This window comes from Carcharhinus amblyrhynchos, chromosome 4, assembly GCF_965287045.1.
Source record: "Carcharhinus amblyrhynchos chromosome 4, sCarAmb.v2.hapA, whole genome shotgun sequence".
Taxonomy (NCBI): Eukaryota; Metazoa; Chordata; class Chondrichthyes; order Carcharhiniformes; family Carcharhinidae; genus Carcharhinus; species Carcharhinus amblyrhynchos.
Genome location: NC_137327.1, coordinates 66,455,795 through 66,482,822, shown reverse-complemented (window position 1 = coordinate 66,482,822; position 27,028 = coordinate 66,455,795). Strand labels below are relative to the sequence as shown.

The 27,028-nt window shown below is 43.4% G+C and overlaps 1 protein-coding gene across 4 annotated transcripts in view; it reads right to left on the bottom strand.

Annotated features, from left to right (window-relative positions):
• LOC145342085 (coiled-coil domain-containing protein 102A-like) overlaps positions 1 to 27,028 on the bottom strand; it is a 200,961-nt gene that overhangs the window by 139,184 nt on the left and 34,749 nt on the right. For all 4 annotated transcript variants that reach the window (XR_013886506.1, XM_080187294.1, XM_080187295.1 and 1 more), the window contains exons 2-4: positions 17,101 to 17,759; positions 2,812 to 3,029; positions 1,445 to 1,553 (exon numbers count right to left, since the gene is read on the bottom strand). Coding sequence is in view for 3 of the 4 variants with exons in the window: in XM_080187294.1 (XP_080043420.1) it covers positions 1,445 to 1,553; positions 2,812 to 3,029; positions 17,101 to 17,685 (912 nt within the window). In the remaining variant the exon portion in view is untranslated. The remainder of the gene's footprint in view (positions 1 to 1,444; positions 1,554 to 2,811; positions 3,030 to 17,100; positions 17,760 to 27,028) is intronic.

Sequence of the window (27,028 nt, the reverse complement as noted above, 5' to 3'; positions counted from 1 at the left end):
CCGTATGCCTTCTTAACAACCCTATCTACTTGATTCCCAACTTTCAGGGATCTATGTACACATACATCTAGATCCCTCTGTTCATCCACACATTCCTGCCTGATGGCTTCATATTTCCCCTTACTCCAGATAAACACTTTCCTAACTTGCCTGATCCTATCTCTTTCCAATGCTAGCGTAAAGGATATAGAGTTATGATCACAATCCCCAAGATGTTCTCCCACAGAGATCCGATGCCTTTCCAGGTTCATTGGCCAGTACCAGATCGAGTACAGTAGGCTTGTAGGCTTATCCACATACTGTGTCAGGAAACTCTCCTGAACACACCTAACAAACTCCTCCCCATCCAAACGTCTTACCCTAGGGATATTCCAATCGATGTTTGGGAAATTAAAGTCTCCCATCATGACAACTCTGTTACTACTACATCTCTCCAGGATCTGTTTCTCTGTCTGTTCCTCAACATCTCTGTTACTATTGGGCGGCCACTTAAACGTAAGTGGAATGACATGCAATCTAGATCAATAGAGCAAATCTGAGCGTTAGATTGCTAATTGAAAGTGTGAGGTTAAATTTCCAAAGGTTTTAACCCTGTTCGCTTGTTAATTTGGTACATTTTAATGAATGAATGCCCGTATTATAGGATATAGAGATGCCAGTGTTGGAATGGGGTGGACATGATGCAAGGTCACACAACACCAGGATCTCTCTGCCTGAATTAGTCTGCATAGTGTTTAGCACCATCCACTCTCTGATTATATGTAATTATCTCTGTGCCTTAAATTATTGATTCTTAGGTCATTCCTTCATTTGTTATACAGCCTGTCAACACTTTACACACACTGATGATACTTAATTGCTTGCACTTACCTATTAGCACTTAAGAACATAAGACATAAGAGCAGGAGTAGGCCATCTAGCCTTTCGAGCCTGCCCCGCCATTCAATAAGATCATGGCTAAGCTGCAGTGGATCAGTTCCACTTTCCTGCTTTCTCCCCATAACCCTTAATTTCCTTGTCTATCAGAAATCTATCTACCTGTGTCTTAAATATATTCAATGAGGTAGCCTCCACCACTTCAATGGGCAAAGAATTCCAGAGATTCACCACCCTTTGAGTGAAGAAGTACCTCCTCAACTCCATTCTAAACTGCTCCCCCCTCCCTTATTTTGAGGCTGTGCCCGCTAGTTCTGTTTTCCTTTCTAAGTGGAAAGAATCTTGTTATTCAGCTGGCCTACATTGCACTATTTATCTGTTGACACTTTTGATTACCTGAGAGTATCAGGCTTTCGTCGTTCCACCTATATATTCTGTGCCTCCATGTGTTTTTCCACTTCACCTGACAAAGGAGCAGCGCTCCAAAAGAAATACACTTGTTTGCCTATAACCTGGTGTCACGTGACCTCTCATTTGTAACTATAGGAGACTCCTTACTGCTCTTTACCTGTTTAACCACTTCCTGCTTGCACTTATTGAGTTCTTCATACTTGATTTTCCATTGAGTAACATCTGCCTCCAGCTTCTCAATGTATTTACTGAGTGCAGTCTTGTCCCTAAGAAGACACAAATGAGTACTGTAAGGAAATTGCTGCAAACAAGTCATTTTAGTTAAAACTCATCTGAATATCGCTGAAAAAAGAGACATGCTCTCAAAGTTTTTCATTTTGCACGCATCAGGACAGATGCAGAAATACCAAATTTCAAAGACAGCAACAATTTATTCTGTGTGCCAATATCTATTTGCAAGATAATAATACTCTGATTTCAAAACTTATGAAAAACATGATGATGTCACTGAAACTTCAAAACTTAGAAAATTTTTAAGCGGCAAGACAGATCAGATGCAGTACGTTTCCCCTGACTGAGGGTTGAGGGTGTGACGGAGATAAGAGGTCATTTCTTCACTCAGAAGATAGTTTACCTTTGGAATATTTGACCTGAAAATGCTGTGGAAGCTCAATCATCGAGTATATCGAGAGATTGTTAGATTTCTGGATGGCAATGACATCAATGGATATGTGGCTAGCATTGGACCGAGTACTGAGCTCCGTGGAGCCCCACTGGAAAGAGTCTCCAGTTGCAAAAACATTTGTTAACCATTAAACTTTGTTTGTTGCCACTGAATCAATTTTATATCCATATCGAGCTTGCTACATTCCCCTGGATCCCTTGGGCTTATATTTTTAAACCTACTTCTCTGCATCACCAACTTTCTCCATAGTGAAAATATTTTCTCTTTAGCGAGCTCACCTATTCCCCTTACCAGCTTGAAAATGCTTATCACATCATTCTGTAACCTTCTAAACTCCAGATATTTCAATCCTCCTTTGTTTAATATCTCCTTGTAATTGAACCTGTGGAGTTCAGGTCTCATTCTGGTAAATTGACACTGTACTCCCTCCAAGGCCAACATCTCCTTCCCAAGCTGTGGGACCTGAAACTGCTGAGACAAGCCCAGATTTACTACTTGTATGATGCCTGTTGAGGTACACATGTTGATTAGGTTAACATACTAACTCTCCCACTCTTCAAAATATTGCCACAGGATCTTCTTTATTTACTTGAGAGAGCTAACAGAACTCAAGTTTAACATCATTAACAAAATCTCCTCTTCTGACAATGTGATTTTTCAATACTGCACTGGACTGGCAGCCTGGGTTACTGACACTTTAGAGTGGGATTAAAACCCACAGCCTGTTGACCCTTTAATAATGAACAGCCCATCAGCGAGTTTCTGGACAACATCTTAGAAAGATGGAAGCAACTAACTACTGCAAAGATACTTTGGGAGGTTTGGTCCTCCTCACTTACTCCCTTTCTTTCTGCAGAGTTTTCTGAGACTCGTCCAAACGTAGCTGTAATGCAGTAACTTTGGTGGCATCCTCTTCAATTACTGTCACCTCTTCCCAGAGGATGCGGTTCCTCTCGTGGCGGCTGAGTGAAGTGCGCACACTCTGAGTGCTGCGTTGGTCCCATGTCTCTGTGTTCTCCTGTTTGTTTTTCAGAATGGTTTCCATTAACTCAATCTCCTGCAGAATCAATGAACAAATGATAGCCCATGGCATTGGCACTTGTATCATCTTGGCTCAATGCTGCTTCAAATTACACTGTGTAGCAGGTAAAGCCACTCAATGTTACTATGGCTGTGAAAAACTTAAAATGTACAATACTTTAGGTTTACGAACAGAAAATGCTGGAAAGGCCCAGCAGCTCAGACAGCATCTGTGGAGAAAGAAACAAAGTTAATGTTTCAAGGCTGGATGACTCTTCTTCAGGATTAAAGAGAAGGCACAAACAAGTGGTTTTATGCTATGGAGGTACTTGAGCAAAATAGTAAGAGATAGGAGGGAGCCCAAGAGATATCTGAAAAAGATGTAATGGATAAAGCAGCAGTAATAATAAAAAACTGAGACAAGTGTTAATTGTGGTATAAAAGTCAGATTATGTTAACAGAACAACAGCCAGCACACTCTGAATGCAAAAGATTAAGTTATAGATTGGTCCTTTTGAGATGCATAGTCCTGGAAACAATGACTTAATGTCCCATAGTGCTGTGATGATCTGAGAGAGATGGGGAAGTGTCTGAGAGTTGGCATTCAACCCCTGCAAGGTGAGGTCAAAGCGCAGGCCACAACACCCTTGTCAGCAGATGTGATATCAGAGTCAGGGTTAGATTGAGAGTGGAGTGCAGCAAATTCAGAGGCAGATTGGAATGAGTGAGGGGAGCAGAGAATTTTAGGTGGCCAATGTCACGGCGACAGTTCTCAACGGAAAGATTAAGAATGGATAAAAGGGCAGAAGCAGAGGTCCTGGTGGAGGGAAAATATTGGAAACAGACGAAAAATTCTAATAGTTGGTGGAGAGGAGCAAAAAACTGATCACAGAGATGAAGGCAATGGAAGAAGAGTTCAAAGTCATAATGAGTTTGAAATTTACTGAGATGGGGCCATAAGGGGATAAAACAGAATCTTTTGTTAAATTCAGATTGTTCAAAGAGGGAAGGGGAAGATCAGAGAGTATACTGAATAGTAAGAGGTGAAATGAGAAGATGAAGCAATAAAGAAAAAAGGATGGTTGATGTTCCTGAGTTGTTGCAGCTGACATTCCTTAACATCTGAAACGAAGTGCAAAGATTTTCTGGACATGGGCATGTTGTTTCACACATTCACCCAAGTGAGCTGAAGCACTCAAGGTCTGGTTAAAGTCTGCGCTGAGAATTATTAATGATCTGGATTTTCATAAAAAGGAATAATTTCAAAGTTTGCAGCTAATACAAAATTCTGAGGTGTAGTAAACAACGACTAAAATCGTAACTTCAGAAGTAGGCCTGTTCCGAAAGCTTGTGACATTTGCTACAAGTAAACCTGTTGGACTGTAAGCTGGTGTTGTGAGACTTCTTTCTGTTTTTACTCAGTCCAACGCCAGCACCTCCACATAAGATTTTTCAAACACACCTGGCTTTTTGAAACCAGAACCGGGGGACATAGCCTCAAAATAAGAAAAAGCAGATTTAGGACTGAGTTGAGGAGGAACTTCTTCACACAAAGGATTGTGAAACTGTAGAATTCCCAGCTCAATGAAGCAGTTGAGGCTTCCTCATTGAATGTTTTTAAGGCTATTGACATTACCTGATGCCATAAGGAAGGGGGAAATAATTGTGGCAGTAGCACAGCAACTAAAATTGCAAGAAACATAGTCAGAATCAAAGAACAAAGAACAAGGATAGATAAATTTTTGAACAGTAAAGGAATTAAGGGTAATGGTGAGTGGGTGGGTAAATGGAGCTGAGTTCACAAAAAGATCAGCCACGATCTTATTGAATGGCGGAGCAAGCTCGACGGGCCAGATGGCCTACTCCTGCTCCTAGTTCTTATGTTCTTTTGTTTTGGCATCGTGCTGTGCCGATGTCTTTTATGCTCGTTATAGCAATGATTATTTTTAATTTGGCCCAATGGAGTTTTATGACCCTTTTAGGAATTATTGATTTGTGATTGATTGGTAGGTCAGGTGCCTTTGGATAGTTTTGTTTTCTCACAGGAGATATCCAAAGGTCTTTATTCTCAGTTTGGCTGCAGACCAGAAGCAATCTTTCTTGCCTCTCTCTCTCTGGAGGGAAAAGTTTGCTGTCAGTGGCTTGCTAACTACAGCCAAGCAGTGGCTCTATCTCTATGTCAAGGTGTGCTGGTAGCTCCAGGATGGGGAAGCCAGAGTTTCAATTCCTCATCCAAAGGACTGTTTTGTAGCAGGTGTTGCAAAGCTGCAAAATCCAGCAAAGTTATTGCTGATTGTCTTATTATATGTTAACTGTATTCTTAAATTTTGTTTGAGAAAAGCTCCCTACTGGCTCACTTGAATAAAACATTGAGTGAAATATCTTCTGATTGCCCGTACCAAAGTGCAAAACTTATAGCCTAAGCTGATTTAATAAAATACCTTGGAGATTCCGACCTGGATTATAACAACTGGGGATGTGTTGGTGGGATTAAAATCTATACTCTTTGTTTGCTTTGGGATTCAAAGACAATGAACGATAAACATATTTATGTTTTCTTTTCAGACGTTGCACTCAGGTTTAAATAGGCAATGCACTGTGGAATAATGGCTCTTTTAGAGGCTAAAGTGTTCCTGGGGTAGAAGACATCACTCAGGGTGGTTTACAAAAGGTGACTAAAACAAAGCTTTTGGAATAGGCAAAAGCATTGCAGTTGACATTACCTGATGCCGTAAGGAAGGGGGAAATAATTGTGGCAGTAGCGCAACAACTAAAATTGCAAGAAACATAGTCAGAATCAAAGAACAAAGAACTGTACAGCATAGGAAGAGGCCCTTCGGCCCACCAAACCTGTGCCGACACAGATGCCTCTCTAATCTAATATTTTCTTGTCTCTACATGATCCATATCCCTCTATTTCCTACCTATTCATGTATCTATCCAGGTGCCTCTTGATTGTTATATTAGAATCATTGGAAATGGCTAGAATTCAATTACAAATGAAACAGCTTGAACACAAAAAGAATCAAAACAGCTTAAATTTGAAATTAAAAATAAGTAGTGAAAGCAAAAGAGACACCACTGCAATAGAAAAAGCAAAAGAGAGGGAGGCAATTACAGCCAAAAAAGCAACAGAAACGGAGATAAAATAGAAATGAAACTGCCTGAATTGCAGACAAAGGGAAAAAAAAGAGTGAATTTGAAATTCGTAAACTGGCAATGAAAAGGGAACATCAATTTAAAATTGCGGAGGTAAAGGGGGTACAGTCTGACAATAGTGATGAGAATGGTGAGGGTGATGAGGAGAGGCAATATAAACAAAATGTATTTAAATTGGTTAGGATCATATTCACTGGAGTTTAGAAGAGTGAGAGGGGATCTCATAGAGATTTATAAAATTCTAACAGGGTTAGACAAGGTTGATTCAGAAAGAATGTTTCCAATAGTGGGGGTGTTTAGAACTAGGGGGTCATAGTTTGAGGTTAAGGGATAAACTTTTAGAAGTGATGTGAGGAGATACTTCTTCACCCTGAGGGTCGTGAATGTATGGAATTTACTATCACAGAATGTAGTTGAGGCTAAAACATGTGACTTCAAGAAGAAAGCAGATATAGCTCATGGGGCTAAAAGGGAAATGGGGAGAAGGGATGATCAGGATATTGAATTTGATGTTCAGCCATGATCAAAATGAATGGCAAAGCAGGCTCGAAGGGCCAAGTAGCCTACTCCTTTCTAGTTTCTATGACAGCGTCATAGTCAAGGGCCTGGTGAGATGTTTAAGTTTGTCCAAACATTGCCAAAATTTAACAAGAAGGATGTAGAAGCCTTTTTCATTTCATTTGATTCAAACAAAGTTGATAGGTAGTGCTGGTGAGGTATTTGCATCACTATCCGAGGAGGTATCAGGGGATTATGAATGTTCTCAAACATTATTTTGATAGGGAAGGAAAGCAGAAATCAGATGTGTTAGTGGTTACAACTAGAGTGAAGAACCAAATCCAGATGATTCTGAATTTGACATTCCTCAAATTAAATTGGATAACAAGGAAGTAAATTTAAAAAAATGAATGATTTGTTGAGTTACCTTTTGGGGGAAAATCAAAATGACATAAAGAGTTATTAAAATCACATGGACAGATATGTGGGAATACACTGGGGAGTACTAAGATAATTGAGAGTGAAGTAGAAGAACACTTTGCAAACTTAACCTTTTCAAGTTAGCACAGGCTGTGAAGGAGAAGTTTATGTTTACATGGTCTGAGATGCAGCAGTCAAAAGCCTTGATCACATAAAATTGGTGTAGTTACTGGACAATGATGTGATTAAAGAAATTGAGGTGTGGAGACGGATATGAGATGAATTGACTGTTTTGGAACCTGTTCCTGAGTTGCTCAAATTGCCTGAACTGAAATTGGAAGACTTTCAAAAATAGCTCATCATCTGTGCAAAAAGAAGTGTAATTAAATCAACATTCATGTGTACTCTCAAAGGAGATTGAGGAGTGGAAGTTTCATGAGAGTGCAGATCAAAGGAAAGGACAACAACATGAAATGGGACCGTTTGCTAATTTGGACCATCACTTAAAATGCGCTCCTGGCATAATGATTCTGTAAGAAGTATTACAACACCAGGTTAAAGTCCAACAGGTTTATTTGGTAGCAAAGGCCACTAGCTTTCAGAGTGCTCGCTGCTCCTTCGTCAAGTAAGTGGGATTTCAGTTCATAATGATCTGTACAGTGCGCAGAGAAGCATGAATGAGAAGCAGCAATATGAATTAACTGGCACAACTCTAAAGAGGGTGCCGGAACAGTGTGATGTGGGATTATGTAAAACAATCATTGAAGATGCAGGAGAACATAGAACACTACAGCATAAACAGGCCCTTCGGCCCACAAGTTGCACCGATCATATCCATACCTACCAGGCCATAGAACCATCTATAACTCCCAATCCCATTAAATCCCATGTACTCATCCAGAAGTCTTTTAACAGACCCAAGCGAGTTCGCTTCTACCACCACCGACGGCAGCCGATTCCACTCACTCACCACCATCTGAGTGAAAAACTTACCCCTGACATCTCCTCTGTACCTGCTTCCCAGCACCTTAAACCTGTGTCCTCTTGTAGCCACCATTTCAGCCCTGGGAAATAACCTCCGAGAATCCACCCTATCTACTCCTCTCAACATTTTATAAACCTCTATCAGGACACCTCTCAACCTTTGTCTCTCCAGGGAGAAGAGACAGAGCTCCCTCAACCTATCTTCATAAGGCATGCCTCCCATTCCAGGCAACATCCTTGTAAATCTCCTCTGCACCCTTTCAATAGCTTCCACATCCTTCCTGTAGTGAGGCGACCAGAACTGCGCACAGTACTCCAAGTGGGGTCTGACAAGGGTCTTATAAAGTTGCAGCATTACTTCCCGAATCCTAAACTCAATCCCTCGATTAATGAAGGCCAGTACACCATACACCTTCTTGACTACATCCTCCGCCTGCGAGGCCAATTTAAGAGTCCTAAGTTGTGTAACTTTCTGTTAGGATGGGAATAGAGGGATATAGTACCCCGAAAGATAGGGGGTTTTAGTTAAGTTTGACAGCATGGTCACTGGAGGCTTGGAGGACCAAAGGGCCTGTTCCTGTGCTGTAAATTTCTTTGTTCTTTATGAAGGCTGTTAATAAACATACCAGATCCTTGGCTCTTGCAGGACGGGGGGTTTTAGATTTCTGAGAGATTGGGATCATTTTTGAGGACGGGGGGGGACCTGTACATGTTGGATAGGTTGCACCTAATAAACCAAAATAGGACCAGCATCCTTGCTTATGCTGCTGAGGAGGATTTAAACTAACTAGGCAGGGGGTTGGGATTCTGAGAGAAGTTCCAGCTGTGGGAGACACTCAGCCAAAATTAGAGGAAACAGCAACTGAGTCAGAAAGGCATAGACATAATAGGCTAGTTAAGACACAAGGAAGTTTGACAAGATGGGATGGTATTAATGTTAATACAAGGAGTCTGAAAAATAAGGCAAATGACTTGAGGTGAAAATTAAAACTCGGGGCATGACGTCATTGCTATTTCTGAAACATAGTTGAGAAGGCAGGACTGGCATCTCAATATTCCAGGATATGGGATCTTGAGACGAGGCAGGGAAGGAGGTTAAAAAAAAAAAGGGGGTGTCACAATTCTGATCAGGGATGACATCTTAGACAGCTCTTCAAATAAAGCCATATAGGTAGAACTTAAAAACCAAAAAAGGCAATCACATTCCTGGGAATGTTGTAAAGGTCCGAGGGAAAAAGAAGAGCCCGTATGTAGGCAAATTTCAGTGAAGAGTAAAAGTAATAGGATAGTGAAAGTGGGGGATTTCAGCTTGCCAAACATTAAATAGTCATAATGTGAAAGGTTTAGAGGGAGCGCAATTGTTAAAATATATCCAGGAGAACTTTTCAAGCCAATAAAAGAAGGTCCTACAAGAGAGGGGGCAATATTTAACTCAATTTATGTAACAAAGCTGGGCAAGTGGTTGAAGTATCATTCTGCAGACAGCAATCGTAACGCTGTTGGATTCAAGATTGTTATGGAAAAGGACAAGGATGGGTCTAAAATAGTTCTAAATTCGGGAAGGCTAATTTTAATAAGATCAGATATAATTTGGCCAGAGTGGATTGGGAGCAGACACTTTTCAGTTAATCTGTGACAGAACATGCTCTCAAGAAGAAAATAGGGAGAGAATAGGCTGACATGTTACCTAACATCCATGCTTGAGAAATATTCATTTAGGATCTCACCCATCTCTTGTTGATCCACACATAGATGACCCTGTTGTTCCTTGAGGCCCTACTCTCTCCCTAGTTACTCTTTTGGCTTTATGCATTTGTAGAAGCTCTTTGGATTCTCCTTTGCCTTATCTGCCAAAACAATCTCGTGTCCCCTTTTTGTCCTCCTGATTCCTCTCTTAACTCTACTCCTACACGCTCTATACTCTTCACGGAATCCACTTGAGCCTTTTTTGTTTAAAAAAGGCTCAAAAAGTAATCCGGGAAATTACAGACCAGTAAGTTTGATGTCAGTAGTAGGTAAATTATTGGAAGGAGTACTAAAAGATAGGATCTACAAATACTTGGATAGACAGGGACAGGAAGAGTCAACATGGCTTTGTGCATGGTAGGTCATGTTTAACCAATCTATTAGAGTTTTTTGAGGAGGTTACCAGGAAAGTGGATGAAGGGAAGGTGGTGGATGTTGTCTACATGGACTTCAGTAAGGCCTTTGACAAGGTCTCGCATGGGAGGTTAGTTAGAAAGGTTCAGTCGCTAGGTATACATGGAGAGGTAGTAAATTGGATAGACATTGGCTCAATGGAAGAAGCCAGAGAGTGGTAGTGGAAGATTGCTTTGAGTGGAGGCCTGTGACTATGGTGTGCCACAGGGATCAGTGCTGGGTCCATTGTTGTTTGTCATCTATATCAATGATCTGGATGATAATGTGGTAAATTGGATCAGCAAATTTGCTGATGATACAAAGATTGGAGGTGTAGTGGACAGTGAGGAAGGTTTTCAAAGCTTGCAGAGGGATTTGGACCAGCTAGAAAAATGGACTGAAAAATGGCAGATGAAGTTTAATGCAGACAAGTGTGAGGTATTGCACTTTGGAAGGACAAACCAAGGTAGAGCATATAAGGTAAATGGTAGGACTCTGAAGAGTGCAGTAGAACAGAGGGATCTGGGAATATAGATACATAATTCCCTAAAGGTGGCGTCACAGGTGGATAGGGTCGTAAAGAGTGCTTTTGGTACACTGTCCTTTATAAATCAAAGTATTGAGTATGTTATGGTGAGGTTGTATAAGACATTGATGAGGCTGAATTTAGAGTATTGTGTGCCGTTCTGGTCACCCAATTACAGGAAGGATATTAATAAGGTTGAAAGAGTGCAGAGAAGGTTTACAAGGATGTTGCCGGGACTTGAGAAACTGAGTTACAGAGAAAGGTTGAATAGGTTAGGACTTTATTCCCCGGAGTGTGGAAGAATGAGGAGAGATTTGATCATATAAAATTATGATGGGTATAGATAGAGTGAATGCAAGCAGGCTTTTCCCACTGAGCTAGGGGAGAAAAAAAACTAGAGGACATAGGTTAAGGGTGAAGGGGGAAAAGTTTAAAGGGAATATTGGGGGGGGCTTCTTCACACAGAGTGGTGGGAGTGTGGAATGAGCTGCCAGATGAAGTGGTGAAAGCTGGCTCACTTTTAACATTTAAGAAAAACTTGAACAGGTACATGGGTGAGAGGGGTGTGGAGGGTCCAGGTGCAGGACTAGGCAGAAAAATGGTTCGGCACAGCCAAGAAGGGCCAAAAAGCCTGTTTCTGTGCTGGTTCTAAGATCCCAATTGCCTATGCATTTCATGTGCCTCCTTCTTCTTCTTGACTAGGGCCTCAATATTCCGAGTTACCCAAGGTTGCCTACTTCCACCAGCCTTGCCTTTCACTCTAAGAGGAATAAGCCCATCCTGAATCCTGGTTAATACACTTTGAAAGCCTCCCATTTACCAGATGTCCCTTTGTCTTCCTGCAGACTCCCCGAGTTAACCTTTGAAAGTTCCTGCCTGATATCATCAAAATTGGCCTTGCCCCAATTTAGAATTTTAACTTTTGGGTCAAGACATATCATTCGCCATAGCTATCTTAAAATTAATAGAATTATGGTCACTGGTCCCAAAGTGATCCCTCACTAACACTTCTATCCTTATTTCCAAGAGGAGGTCAGGTTTTGCCCCATCTCTAGTTGGGCCATCCACATACTGAATGAGAAATTCCTCCTGAATACACTCAACAAATTTCTCTCCATCCAACCCTCTAATACTGTGGCTGTCCTAGCCAATGTTGGGAAAGTTAAAACAAACTATTATCACCCTATTTTTCTCAGAGCTTTCTGCAATCTCCTTACACATGTAATAGGCTTTTTAGTCATGGTCATCTCTGGGCTACTGCCTGAACTGAGTGCAGACGGGCGTAGGGTTGATGGGATTAAGGAAGTGAATGGGTGTGGGAGGAATGGGTTTGCATTTATGGGGCATTGGCATCAGTATTGGGGTAGATGGGACCTGTTCAGGTGGGATGGGGTTGGTCTGAACCGTGCTGGGACCAGAGTCCTGGCGAATTGTGTAAAAAGGACTGTAGACAGGGCTTTAAACTAATTGGGGGGGGGGGGGGGGAGGGTGCAAGGGTAGGTGACGTTACGAGGCCTAAAGTTAAGGAGAGGGTACAGGTAAGGGTAGAGGCCGAGGATGTCCCAACAATAAAGGGAGTAGGGGGCGTGAGTATGGTTGGTGGCGTTCCGGCAAATAGGGTCCAGGTGAAGGCTGGGATGAAGGCACTTTATCTGAATGCACAAAGCATTCGGAATAAAGTGGATGAGCTGGTGGCGCAGATCAGCACAAATGGATATGATCTGGTGGCCATTACAGAGACGTGGCTGCAAGGTGACAGGGACTGGGAGCTGAATGTCCAGGGGTACCAAGTGTTTAGGAAGGATAGGCGGGAGGAAAAAGGGTGGGGGCGTAGCTCTGCTGATTAAGGAAAGCATCAGGGTGGTAGCAAGGGATGATATAGGAACAAAAGAGCAGAACGTGGAATCATTGTGGGTAGAGATTAGGAATAGCAAAGGGAGGAAGATGCTGGTGGGTGTCATCTATAGGCCCCCGAATAATGATCTGGAGGTGGGGCGGACTATTAACGCGCAAATAAGTGCGGCGTGCAGGAATGGGACGGCCGTAATTATGGGGGATTTCAATCTACATATTGATTGGTCGACCCATGTTGGACGCGGTGGTCTCGAGGAGGAGTTCTTGGAATGCTGCCGGGATAGTTTCCTTGAACAGTGTGCGTTGGAGCCGACGAGGGAGTGAGCTATCTTGGATCTGGTGTTATGTAATGAGGTGGGTAGAATTAGGGACCTTGCGGTGAAGGATCTTCTTGGGGAGAGTGATCATTGTATGGTGGAGTTTCTGGTGCAGATGGAGGAGGAGAAAGTGGGTTCCCCGACACGCGTCCTTTGTTTGAACAGAGGGGAGTACGGTAGGATGAGAGAAGAATTGGCAAATGTGGACTGGGGGAGCGCGTTGGAAGGTAGGTCTGCTGAGGAGCAGTGGAGGATCTTTAAGGAGATCTTTCTTGGTGCTCAGCAGAAATTTATTCCGATGGTCAAAAAGGACTGTAGGAGGAGAGGTAATAAGCCGTGGATAACGAAGGAGGTGAAGGAAAGTGTTAAATTAAAAGCGGAGGTGTTTAGAGTAGCTAAGAGTAGTGGGCGAGAAGAGGATTGGGAGAGGTTTAAATGTCAACAAAGATTGACAAAGAATTTGATAAAGAAGGGTAGGAGAAACTATGAAGCTGGGCTAGCGCTTAATATAAAAAAGGATAGCAAGTGTTTTTGTAAATATATAAAAAGGAAGAGGCTGGCTAGGGTGAACGTTGGACCCTTAGAGGATGAGAAGGGGGACTTAGTGGTAGGGGATGGGGATATGGCTGAGGTCTTGAATAACTTTTTTGTTTCGGTCTTCACGGAGGAGGACGTGAATAATTTGCCGGGTGTTAGAGATGGAAAGGTGGTAGGACTGGAGGGTCTCGATGACATTACTGTTACTAGAGAGGCACTGCTCGACAGACTGGAGGGGCTGATTGTGGACAAGTCCCCAGGACCGGATGGAATGCATCCGAGCGTTCTGAAAGAAATGGCGGAGGTGATAGCGGATGCCTTGGTGGTTATTTTCCAGACGTCGCTGGATTCCGGGGAAGTGCCGGGAGATTGGAAAACGGCTAATGTTACGCCGCTGTTTAAGAAGGGTGGCAGGCAAAAGGCAGGAAATTATAGGCCGGTTAGTTTAACGTCTGTTGTAGGTAAAATGTTAGAATCCGTCATCAAGGAGGAAATAGCGAGGCATCTTGAGGGGAATTGCTTGATAGAGCAGACGCAGCACGGTTTCGTTAAAGGGAAGTCGTGTCTGACAAATTTATTGGAGTTCTATGAGGATGTGTCTAGGGCGGTGGATAGAGGAGAGCCGGTGGATGGGGTCTTTCTTGATTTTCAGAAGGCGTTTGACAAGGTACCTCACAAGAGGTTATTGCAGAAGGTCAGGGGACATGGAGTTGGGGGTAGGGTGTTAGCGTGGATAGAGGATTGGTTGTCAAATAGGAGGCAGAGAGCGGGGGTCAATGGGTGCTATTCAGATTGGCGGTTGGTGACTAGTGGAGTGCCCCAGGGATCGGTGCTGGGGCCTCAGCTATTTACCATTTGTACAGATGATCTGGAGGAGGGAACCGAGTGTATGGTGTCGAAATTTGCTGATGACACCAAGATTGGTGGAACGGCAAATTCTGCAGAGGGTGTGGAGAGTCTGCAGAAGGATCTAGATAGGCTGGGCGAACGGGCCAGGAAATGGCAAATGGAATTTAATGTTGGCAAGTGCGAGGTGGTCCACTTTGGTAGGAATAATGGTAGGAAGGATTATTACTTACGTGGCGAAAAACTGCAGCAGGCGACGGTGCAGAGGGACCTCGGGGTCCTTGTGCATGAGTCGCAAAAACCCAGCTTGCAGGTGCAGCAGGTGGTCAGGAAGGCGAATGGGATGCTGGCCTTCATAGCGAGGGGGACTGAATGTAAAAGTAGGGAGGTCTTGCTGCGGCTGTATAGGGATTGGCGAGGCCGCAGCTGGAGTACTGTGTGCAGTTTTGGGCGCCGCACTTACGCAAGGATATTTTGGCCTTGGAGGGAGTGCAGAGGAGGTTTACTAGGCTGATGCCGGAGTTGAGGGGGTTGAGCTATGAGGAGAGGCTGAATAAGAACATAAGAACATAAGAAATAGGAGCAGGAGTAGGCCATCTAGCCCTTCGAGCCTGCCCCGCCATTCAATAAGATCATGGCTGATCTGTCGTGGCTCAGTTCCACTTTCCTGCCCTCTCCCCATAACCCTTAATCCCCTCTCTTATCAAGAACCCATCAATCCGCTTCTTAAAAATATTTAGCGAGGAAGCCTCCACCACTTCAACGGGCAGAGAATTCCAGAGATTCACCACCCTTTGAGTGAAGAAGTTCCTCCTCAACTCCGTTCTAAACCACCTCCCCTTTATCTTGAGGCTGTGCCCCCTAGTCCTACTGTCTTTTTTGAGCGGGAAGAGTCTCTCCACCTCTATCCTATCCATCCCATTCATCATCTTATACGTCTCAATGAGATCTCCCCTCATTCTTCTAAACTCTAACGAGTACAAGCCTAGTTTATTCAGCCTCTCCTCATAGCTCAATCCCCTCAACTCCGGTATCAGCCTAGTAAACCTCCTCTGCACTCCCTCCAGGGCCAAAATATCCTTGCGCAGGTGCGGCGCCCAAAACTGCACACAGTACTCCAGCTGCGGCCTCACCAATGCCCTATACAGCTGCAGCAAGACCTCCCTACTTTTATATTCAATCCCCCTCGCTATGAAGGCCAGCATCCCATTCGCCTTCCTGACCACCTGCTGCACCTGCAAGCTGGGTTTTTGCGACTCATGCACAAGGACCCCGAGGTCCCTCTGCACCGTCGCCTGCTGCAGTTTTTCGCCACGTAAGTAATAGTCCTTCCTACCATTCTTCCTACCAAAGTGGACCACCTCACACTTGCCAACATTAAATTCCATTTGCCTGTTCCTGGCCCATTCGCCCAGCCTATCTAGATCCTTCTGCAGACTCTCCACACCCTCCGCACAATTTGCCTAAAAATAAACTAGGCTTGTACTCGTTAGAGTTTAGAAGAATGAGGGGAGATCTCATTGAGACGTATAAGATGATGAATGGGATGGATAGGATAGAGGTGGAGAGGCTCTTCCCGCTCAGAAAGGACAGTAGGACTAGGGGGCACAGCCTCAAGATAAAGGGGGGGTGGTTTAGAACGGAGTTGAGGAAGAACTTCTTCACTCAAAGGGCGGTGAATCTCTGGAATTCTCCGCCCGTTGAAGTGGTGGAGGCTGCCTCGCTAAATACTTTTAAGACACGGGTTGATGGGTTTTTGATAAGAGAGGGGATTAAGGGTTATGGGGAGAGGGTGGGAATGTGGAACTGAGCCACAACAGGTCAGCCATGATCTTATTGAATGGCGGGGCAGGCTCGAAGGGCTAGATGGCCTACTCCTGCTCCTATTTCTTATGTTCTTATATGTCACAGCAAAAAATCTTAACGTGTCATTCTTTCAGCTATTAACTGAAGCTGGAATCTCACTTGTAAAGTTATTGGTCTCAATAGGGATGGTAACAACTTTCCTCACACTTTTGCTGCAATTGTGTGTAACGATTCTTGCTGCAGCTGTCATCAAATTACATCTTTCGAATTGGGGGTTTGTAACATCTTGCAAATTGATGAGGTAAAATAGCTTTTGAGCTGGAAGTAGGAACTAACATGGGAAAATTCAGTATATTTTACTAGGAAGATTAATAATTAATTATTTGTACAACGACTTACTTGATGCTACACCGGTTAGAAAAGCATGGAGGGGAGAGATAGTGTCACCCAGCTGGATGGCAGGACGAGGGTGATGAAGTCAATATGTTAAAATCTTAGACAGGTCAAAAGGATAAGAGGGGAAAGTTGGTCTTTCTCACTGTTACACAGGATGTCATTTGTGACTTTGGTAAGAGCTCAGTACAATGGCAAAGGGAACATAAGAAATAGGAGCAGGAGTAGGCCATCTAGCCCTTCGAGCCTGCCCCGCCATTGGATATTCAAACATTAGCTTTGAAAAGTTGGCCATGAATTTGGGAGATGAGAGCAAAGGATAGTGTGGTTGGAGATTGGGCTGGAATTTGCAAGGGCAGAGTAATCAAGGGTGGGTTTTGAGATTGATGGATGACAGTACCTTGGGAAAAAGGGGGGCTGTTAACAATATTAATTAACACTGTGGCTCAGCAGAGATGTTGGGTGGTCAGCAGTTTGGTGAGGGAACAGGAGTCTCATGGACAAGACGAGTGTGGCAGCTGATTGGTAAGAGTAAGGAAGCACCATCATTGAAAACTTCAAATGAATGAGCGAAGAGTTCTTGTTGAGCAGTCACAAACTGTGCAGATTACATGTTTTGAGGAGCTTACCTTGTTTCTAGAACTTTTCTCAGATTCTTTATCTCGTACTGGTTCCTGCTCTGGATTAAAACTCTCACTCTCCTTCTCAGAGACCAGTTTATTATCCAGTGATTGTTCACTCTTCTTCATCCGCTCTCCCTCCAGCCTCAGCTGCTCGTTTTCATTGAATAGTTCTTGTTTTTCACGTTTGAGTGTAGTCAGTTCTTTGCTGAGCGCCTCCAGCTTCTGTCTCAGCTGCCTCACTTCCTCCCTGGATTTATTCCTCTCTGCCCTCACCTTGCTCCATTTTTCCCGCCAGTTAGCTGTACAGTCTGACCACCAGCGCATGGTCTTCTCCATCTGGGCTGCCCGTGCTCGAGCTTCCTCCAGCTCTCGCAGTCGCAGCTCCTCCCGGCTCTCCCAGTCGCCATCCATGCACAGAGAAAGCTGTGGACTTGGAAGCTGTCCACCCATTTTGGGAGCTGATGGCACAGTTTCTGGGCTACACATCCTTTCAGGTGGCAGGTTGAGGCTCTGCTGGCTGTGGCTGCTCAGCAATGGCGACTTGTTAGATTGTCCTCTCTCCACCACCTGGGAGCCACCACTCTGACTCATCTCAAGGGGAAAATTCTTCCACTCAGACCAGCATTACACTCTGCTATTTTCTGAATTCCATTCTCAAAGGCAGCCTATGGAGAGAATAGTAGGGACATACCTAAATAACACACCTTTACGAAAAAATTATTGAATACAAAGAACTGTTTCTTCACTAATCTGTATAGAATAAACTATGGAACTTGCATTCAAACTTGCACATAAATCCTATAAATCAATGAAGAGAGACCAAATAATCCAATGTCCTTCCAATTTAAAAATCATATCATCCTTAGAGGTGTGGGGTTCTCACACCTTCAAAATTCACACCCATGTTGCAACTTAATATATTGACTGATGCAAATAGAATAGAAAATTCAATAGAAAATTACCGCACAGGAACAGGTCCTTTGGCGCTCCAAGCCTGCACCGACCATGCTGCCTGACGGAACTAAAACCCTGTTATAATTTTATGAAATTGGGCACACAAAATGGAAGCAAACTAAAGCTATCCTCAGAGCCCTCCACTAAAATCACAAAGTAACAGACACTAATCAGTAGGCAAGAGCATGCTTTTAGAATGCAAATGAGGGCTAGCACATAAGGGAAATTGGACAGGATGGCACCTACAGGAACTAAATTAAAGAACACATCCCCACCCCATCAAAATCAGCACTTCTAAACCAGTCAAACAACCCATGGAGACACCTAAAATTAACACAGTTAAGGAAACGTCCCTGGCCCCTCAAGACTCTTGAGATCAATAACACACCTATGGTTCAAACCCCAGAGATTCCAGACCATTGATAACCAACCAGACAAAAACAATTAACACACACTTAAAACAGTTGCTCCAACACTCGAAAACATCGAAACAGGATGGCTGAAGTCAATTACTGCAAATAAAGGATTAGCATTTGAAACGCGAAGTTCAGGTATAACTGTAGCCCGTTGTGGGGGAGTCTTTAGGGCACTTTCGGGACAGTCCGATTGTATGTCCTGACTGTGCTTCTCCGTCGACGTAAAGAAAATAAAGCTGTGCCATTATTGAATTCCCCCTGAGTCTGTAGTGGTCGTTTCGCCCACTCGCGCTAACAACCCCATATATTTCTGAGGAACATATCCCTGCATTCCCATCTTATCCATGTATTTGTCCAGGTGCCCCTTAAAACTCACCATTGCATCTGCTTCCACCATCTCCCCTGGCAGCGAGTTCCAGGCACCCAACATACTCTGCGTAAAAACACTTGCCTCGTACATCTCCTTTAAACCTTGCACCTTAAACCTATGCCCCCTAATAACTGACTCTTCCACCCTCGGAAAAAGCTTCTGACTATCCACCCTGTCCATGCCTCTCATAATCTTGTAGACTTTTATCAGTCATCCCTCAACTTCCATCGTTCCAGTGAGAAAACATCAAGTTTCTCCAATCTCCATACCAGCCAACATCCTGGTAAATCTTTTCTGTACCCTCTCCAAAGCCTCCACATTCTTCTAGTAGCATGGCAACCAGAATGTAACACGATATTCCAAGTGCAGCCTAACTAAGGTTCTATAAAGCTGCAACATGACTTGACAATTTTTAAACTCAACGCCCTGGCCGATGAAGGCAAGCATGCCATATGCCTTCTTGACTGCCTTCTCCACCTGCATTGTCGCTTTCAGTGACTTGTGTATCTGTACACCCAGATCCCTCTGCCTATCAATACTCTTAAGGGCTCTGCCATTTACTATATATTTCCTTTCTTGATTAGATCTTCTAAAATGTATTCCCTCACATTTAGAACATAGAACACAGAACACTACATCACAAACAGGCCCTTCGGCCCACAAGTAGCGCCGATCATATCCATACTTACCAGGCCTATCTATAACTCCCAATCCCATTAAATCCCATTTACTCATCCAGAAGACTTTTAAAAGACCGCAGCGAGTTCGCCTCTACCACCACCTACGGCAGCCGATTCCAATCACTCACCACCCTCTGAGTGAAAAACTTACCCCTGACATCACCTCTGTACCTGCTCCCCAGCACCTTAAACCTGTGTCCTCTCTTAGCCACCATTTCAGCCCTGGGAAATAGCCTCCGAGAATCCACCCTATCTATACCTCTCAACATTTTATAAACCTCTATCAGGTCACATCTCAATCTTCATCTCTCCAGGGAGAAGAGACCTAGCTCCCTCAATCTATCTTCATAAGGCATGCCTCCCAATCCAGGCAACATCCTTGTAAATCTCCTCTGCACCCTCTCAATAGCTTCCACATCCTTCCTGTAGTGAGGCGACCAGAACTGCGCACAGTGCTCCAAGGCAGTCTGACTAGGGTCTTGTAAAGTTGCAGCATTACCTCCCGACTCCTAAACTCAATCCCTCGATTAATGAAGGCTAACACACCATACGCCTTCTTGACCACATCCTCCACCTGCAAGGCCGATTTAAGAGTCCTATGGGCCCAGACCCCAAGGTCCTTCTGCTCCTCAACACTGCTAAGAGTCCTACCCTTGATATCATACTCCTTCATCCTATTGGACCTGCCAAAATGGACCACTACACATTTATCCGCGTTGAAGTCCATCTGCCACTTCTCCGCCCAGTCTTGCATCCTATCTATGTCTCGCTGCAACTTCTGACATCCCTCCAGACTATACACAACACCACCAACCTTCGTGTCATCGACAAACTTACTAACCCATCCCTCCACTTCCTCATCCAGGTCATTTATGAAAATGACAAACAGCAAGGGTCCTACAACAGATCCCTGGGGCACTCCACTGGTGACTGACTTCCACGCAGAAAAAGACCCATCCACAACCACTCTCTGCCTTCTGCAGGCAAGCCAGTTCTGGATCCACAAGGCAACAGCCCCTTGGATCCCATGCCCTCTCACCTTCTCAAGAAGTCTCGCATGGAGGACCTTATCAAACACGTTGCTGAAGTCCATGTAAACCACATCCACCGCTCTTCCTTTATCAATGTGTTCTGTCACATTTTCAAAGAACTCAACTAGGCTTGTAAGGCACGGCCTGCCCTTGACAAAGCCATGCTGACTATTTCTGATCATACTAAACTTCTCCAAATGCTCATAAATCTATATTCTGCTGTATCCTCTGATGGTCCTCATGGCTATCCGTAAATCCACCAATCTTTGTGTCATCCACAAAATTACTAATCAAACCAGTTACATTTTCCTCCAAATCATTTATATATCTCACGAACAGCAAAGGTCCCAGAACTCATCCCTGAGGAATCCCACTTGTCGCAGCTCCACATTCAGAAACACACCTTTCCACTGCTACCCTCTATGATTGAGCCAGTTCACCTTGCCATCTCACCTCTGATCCCATGTGACTTCACCTTCTGCACCAGTGTGCCATGAGGGACCCCGTCAAAGGCCTTACTGAAGTCCATACCCTACCCTCATCAATCATTTTCTTCATTTCCTTGAAAAACTCGATCAAGTTCGTGAGCCATGACCTCCCCTTCATAAAACCATGTTGCTTCTCGCTAATATGTCCACTTATTTCCAAGTGGGAACAAATCCTGTCTCAAAGAATAATTGGAATCGTCTCCGATAATGTCCCTACCACTAACGTAAGGCTCACGGGCCTGTAATTACCTGGATTAAACAAAGGAACAACATTGTCTATTCTCCAGTCATCTGGGACCTTCTCTGTAAGAAGTCTGACAACACCAGGTTAGAGTCCAACCAGTTTATTTGATAGTTATCTCACAAGTTTTCAGAAACAGTGTTCCTTCGTCGGGTGTGTGGAAGGTTCTGATCAGAGAAGGGCATATAAAGTCAAACACAGTTTATAGAATACTGATTAGAATGCAAGTCTTTACAGCTAACCTGCTAATCAAGTCTTAAAGATGCAGACAATGTGAATGGAGATAGCATTAGCATAAGTTAAAGAGATGTGTCTTGTCTCCAGACAGGACAGAGTGTCCTGTCTGGAGACAAGACACATCTCTTTAACTTATGCTAATGCTATCTCCATTCACATTGTCTGCATCTTTAAGACTTGATTAGCAGGTTAGCTGTAAAGACTTGCATTCTAATCAGTATTCTGTAAACTGTTTGACTTTACATGCCCTTCTCTGATCAGAACCTTCCACACACCCGACGAAGGAACACCATTTCCGAAAACTTGTGAGATAACTATCAAATAAGCTGGTTGGACTCTAACCTGGTGTTGTCAGACTTCTTACTGTGTTTACCCCAATCCAAAGACGGCACCTCCTCCTCTGTAGCCAGTGAGGATATAAAAATTTATCTCAAGACCCCAGCAATTTTCTCCCTTGCCTCTCAGTGTTTTGGGGTATATCCCGTCAAGCCTCGGGGACTTGTCTACCTTAATGTTTCTCAAGAAACCCAATACCTCCTCCTTTTTGATCTCAACACGATTTAAACTATCTTTTCCCAGACTCATCGTCTATAAAGTCCTTCTCTTTGGTGAATACTGACGCAAAGTACTCATTTAATACCTTGCCCATTTCCTCTGGCTCCATGCATAGATTCCCTCCCCTGTCCTTGAGTGGGCCAACACTCTCGCTCTTTATATATGTATAAAAAGCTTTGGGATTTTCCTTAATCCTGCTGACCAATGATTTTTCGTGACCCCTTTTAGCCCTCCTTGCTTAAGTTTAAAATTTATCTATAAATCAACCTATAATGTCAAAAAAGGATATGATGCAACAATAGTTGTTTACTGGATATAGTCCCAAACACCAGTCAGACTGATGTAACATTTTCCAATGAATAAAGCTGATCTTTTTCTGTCCCTGCTGAAGTTTGACAGTACACTAATCCAGCATGCTATTTATAAAATACAACAGAGAACATGAAAATGAAGACATGGGTTAGCGAACAAAGAAAATTACAGCACAAGGAAGAGCCCTCCAAGCCTGCACTGACCATGCTGCCCGACTGAACTAAAATCCCCTATCCTCCAGGGACCATATCCCTCTATTCCCATCCTATTCATGTATTTGTCAAGATGCCCCTTAAAAGTCAGTACCTTATCCGCTTCTACTACCAACTAGCAACGGGTTCCAGGCACCCACTACTCTCTGTGTCCAAAGTCTGCCTCGTACATCTCCTTTAAACCTTGCCCCTTACATCTTAAACCTGTGCCCCCTAGTAATTGACTCCTTCACCCTGGGAAAAATCTTCTCACTATCCACTTTGTCCATGCCTCTCATAATTTTGTAGACTTCTATCAGGTCGCCTCTCAACCTCCACTGTTCCAGTGAGAACAAACCACATTTCTCCAACCTCTTCTCACAGCTAATGCCCTCCATAGCAGGCAACATCCTGGTAAATCACTTCTGTACCCTCTCCAAAGCCTCCACATCCTTCTGGTAGTGTGGTGACCAGAATTAAACACTATATTCCAAGTGTGGCCTAACTAAGGTTCTATAAAGCTGCAATATCACTTGCCAATTTTTAAACTCAATGCCCCGGCCAATGAAGGCAAGCATGCCGTATGCCTCCTTGACTACCTTCTCCACCTGCATTGCCACTTTCAGAGACCTGTGTACCGTACATCCAGATCCCTCTGTCAATTAATGCTCGTAAGGGTTCTGCCATTTACTGTATATTTCCTATCTGTATTAGGCCTTCCAAAATGCATTACCTTACATTTGTCTGGATTAAACTCCATCTGCCATCTCTCTGCCCAAGCCTCCAACTGATCTATATCCTGCTGTATCCCCTGATGGTCCTCATCACTATGCACAAATCCACCAACCTTTGTCTCGTCCACAAACTTACTAATCAAACCAGTGGATGATGACAATCGTGTTCAGTAGCATCCCACATTTCAAATAATGCCAACGTTTGACAAATGCAAAATAACCCAGAAAAAAAATGTGAAATCTCTGACAAATTCTTCCCAATTCCTTAAAATTGACCTGTTTGTATGGCACTGGGATTACTAAACAACACCAGCTCTCAGCCCACTCCTTCCAGTGAGACTCAGCAAAAGCGGTTTATTTTTCATTCATTTATTGCCAATCCCTATTTGCCCGTCAACTGAGTGACTTGCTTGGCCATTTCAGAGGGCAAAAATGAGATTTATTATTAGTCCACAAAGGAAACATCTTCATATTGCAAACACTAGATCCTAGAGATTTAAATTTGATGGAGAGACAGAAGTCAGGTGGGCAGACCCCTTTATCCACACTACCCACCTAATACCACACCGAAAGACCAAAATTCAATGGAAACAGTAACACACTTTAAACTATGGTCTCCCTCGTTCCAGCCACAGCATACTGGTGGGTGAAATCCATTATAAAAAAATAGTTATCCTGGTTTTCAAAGAATAACAGATGACATATGCCTCAGTGCACATATCAAACACCCTTGTTTGGATAGAAGATAACATCACAAAATCAGGTTTATAATCACAAAAGGAGTAGCTCAGGATCAATGATGGGCAGTAGGATAACCTAGCTATTCACAGAACTTGAAAAAGCCAAAGCCTTTAACAGAATTGTCAAGTGACATCAAGGATCCATCCATAATCTCCACTGTGTCATCACTTAGAAGCCCCAGCAGAGAGAGAGCCAGGCCCCGGCATGTAGTGAGGTCCCATCGCATCCAACTACCTCTACCAATGTCAAGACAAGGTAAGACCAGACATATAACTGACTCCAGATCTTGAAAACCAGATTCAGCGTGCCTCTTTGAACTTGAAATGCCCAGCTTTCAAATGGAGATTACGAAAGCACGGTAGCTAGTTCTCAAATTCAGTCGGGAATTTATCCTCACCTTCCCAGGAGAGATCAGGCACATTCCTCTCCTGTCCCAGCTACCCAAATTAGCATGATGTCCAACACACTATGTTGCAAGATTTACAAGGACTGGAGGTGAGCTTCCACCAAAGAAACAGCCCTCTCCACTGAGTGCTTCATTCATTTTCTTTTTAGAACTGCAAGATATTCAAACGTGAGGACCAATGATTTGTGCCAGGGAGCCAAGACTGTCATCCACAACTTTACTCACAAAGGCAACTATTATCTCAACATTGCCAGAGTGTGAGCCCACTCACCAGCTAAACTGTCACTGTGAACAAGGCCCACCCTGGCTGTCTTCGAATGCCTTGATCAAACGAGGATGTTCCAGGAACATAGCACAAAGTATACATACACTCCAGGGTTAGATAATTATGGGTTGTGAATCAAGATAAATAAAAAGATTAAAAGCGCCAGAGTTCACAAAAATGCTGCCGTTCCTATGCTTATATCACGTGACCCCAGCAAATGGAATTTAACTCTGAAAAGCGTAGGTGGTGCATTTTTATAGGACTAACAAGGCAAGGGATTACAGTATTAATGGTAGAACACTAGGAAGTACCAAGAGGGACCTTGTGGTGCATGTCCAAGTATCTCTGAAGGCAGCACAGGTAGTGTGGGTGGTTAAAAAGAACAAAGAACAAAGAAAATTACAGCACAGGAACAGGAACAGGAACTCCAAGCCTGCACCGACCATGCTGCCTGACTTAATTAAAACCCCCCATGCTTCCGGGGACCACATCCCTCTATTCCCATCTCGTTCATGTACATGTTAAGACGCCCCTTAGAAGTCACTACTGTATCCGCTTCCACTTTAGACTGGGATTGTTCTGCTCAGAGCAGAGAAGGCTGAGAGGGACCAAATCAAGTGTTCAAAATTATGAGGGACATTAATAAGGAAAAAACTTTTCCCCTTAATTCAGGGGTCAATAAGCAGGAAGCATAGATTTAAGGTAAGGGGCAAGAGATTTAGAGGGGATTTGAGGAAAATCTTTTTCACTCAGATGATGTTGGGAATCTGGAACTCACTGTCTGAAAGAGCAGTAAAGGTGGGAACTCTCACAACATTTAGAAGTATTTAGATGAGCACTTGAAATGCCATAGCATAGAAAGCTGTGGACCAAGTGCTGGAAAATGGGATTAGAATAGATAAGTGCTTGATGGTCAGTACAGATATGATGGGTCAGTCTCTTTCTGTGCTGTAAAACTCTGTGACTTCAGCAGAAAGCACTGGAAGTCTTTATATTTTGCTTATATAGTTCATATAAAGTCAAGACATTTTTAATTGCAATTTCACTAATTGGGAATTCCCTGCTGACAACAGTAGGAGAGAATACTGTGCTGTACCATCGTGCCAACTTCAACACAATTCTACTTATTAAGCCCTGTAGAGTGGAATCAAACTACTTTCAGTGAATTGCAGAGGAAGCAGACTAAGCACAAGCAAGATACACCATCAACTTGTAGCCAAGTCTGGCAATGCTGCTGTTATTCACTGCGAGGGAGTGCCATTTCTTCAGGATCCTAGAGCTTGCTTTCACTATAGCTGTGATACACCAGAGTAACTGGAAACTTTGAAGAGTATTCATGCATGATAGCTACCAAACTGTTCTGACAGGCAACTGCATCTTCAAAGTTATTGTTTGCATTCCTTTTGTATGATTCACTTCACAGTACCTTTTCCACTTAAAAAGCTGACTTAATCAATCCTTTCTCTCCACCACTCCTCCCCCACACCCCCCATCACCAGCATTCATGTTAAAGGGTGATTCCAATAATAGGATGAGAGATTTACAAGATATTGAACCTCCTTAAATATGAGCCCTGAATAGAAAATGTAAAATTATACACAAAATGTAGAAAGAAAATCTAGATGGAGAAATGAGAAAAGCAAGCTCAGCCATAAAACATGATTAGTAAACAATATAAAAATAAATATTAAGAATTTTTATTTGCACATAAGAAATGGAAGGAAGAGACCAAGTGTTTAATCACAGAATCCCTACTGTGCAGAAGGAGGCCATTTGGTCTATCGAGCCTGCACCAACAACAATCCCACCCAGGCCCTATCCCCATAACCACCCTGCTAATTCCCTTGACACTCAGGGACAATTTAGCATGGTCAATCCACCTACCTGCACATTTTCAAAGTGTGGTAGGAAACTAGAGCACTTGGAGGCAATCCACGCAGACACAGGGAGAATGTGCAAACTCCACGCAGATAGTGACCCAAGGTCAGAATTGAACCCGTGTCCCTGGTGCTGTGAGGCAGCAGTGCTAACCACTGTGTCACCTTGCTGCCCACCGCAAGGTAAGAGAATCCCAAATCATTCTCTAGCCAATTAAATACACCAAGTGTAGTCATCATTGTAATACATTACAAATAGCATTGCATGGCAAGCTCAAAAAAATGGCAATATTATCATGAGCATTGTGATGTTGATTAAGGGATAAACATTGACCATGAAATAAGGAACAATTCTCCTGCTCCTCTTCAATAGAATCATCATAAAATCATAGAAACCCTATAGTGCAGAAGGAGGCCATTCAGCCCACTGAGCCTG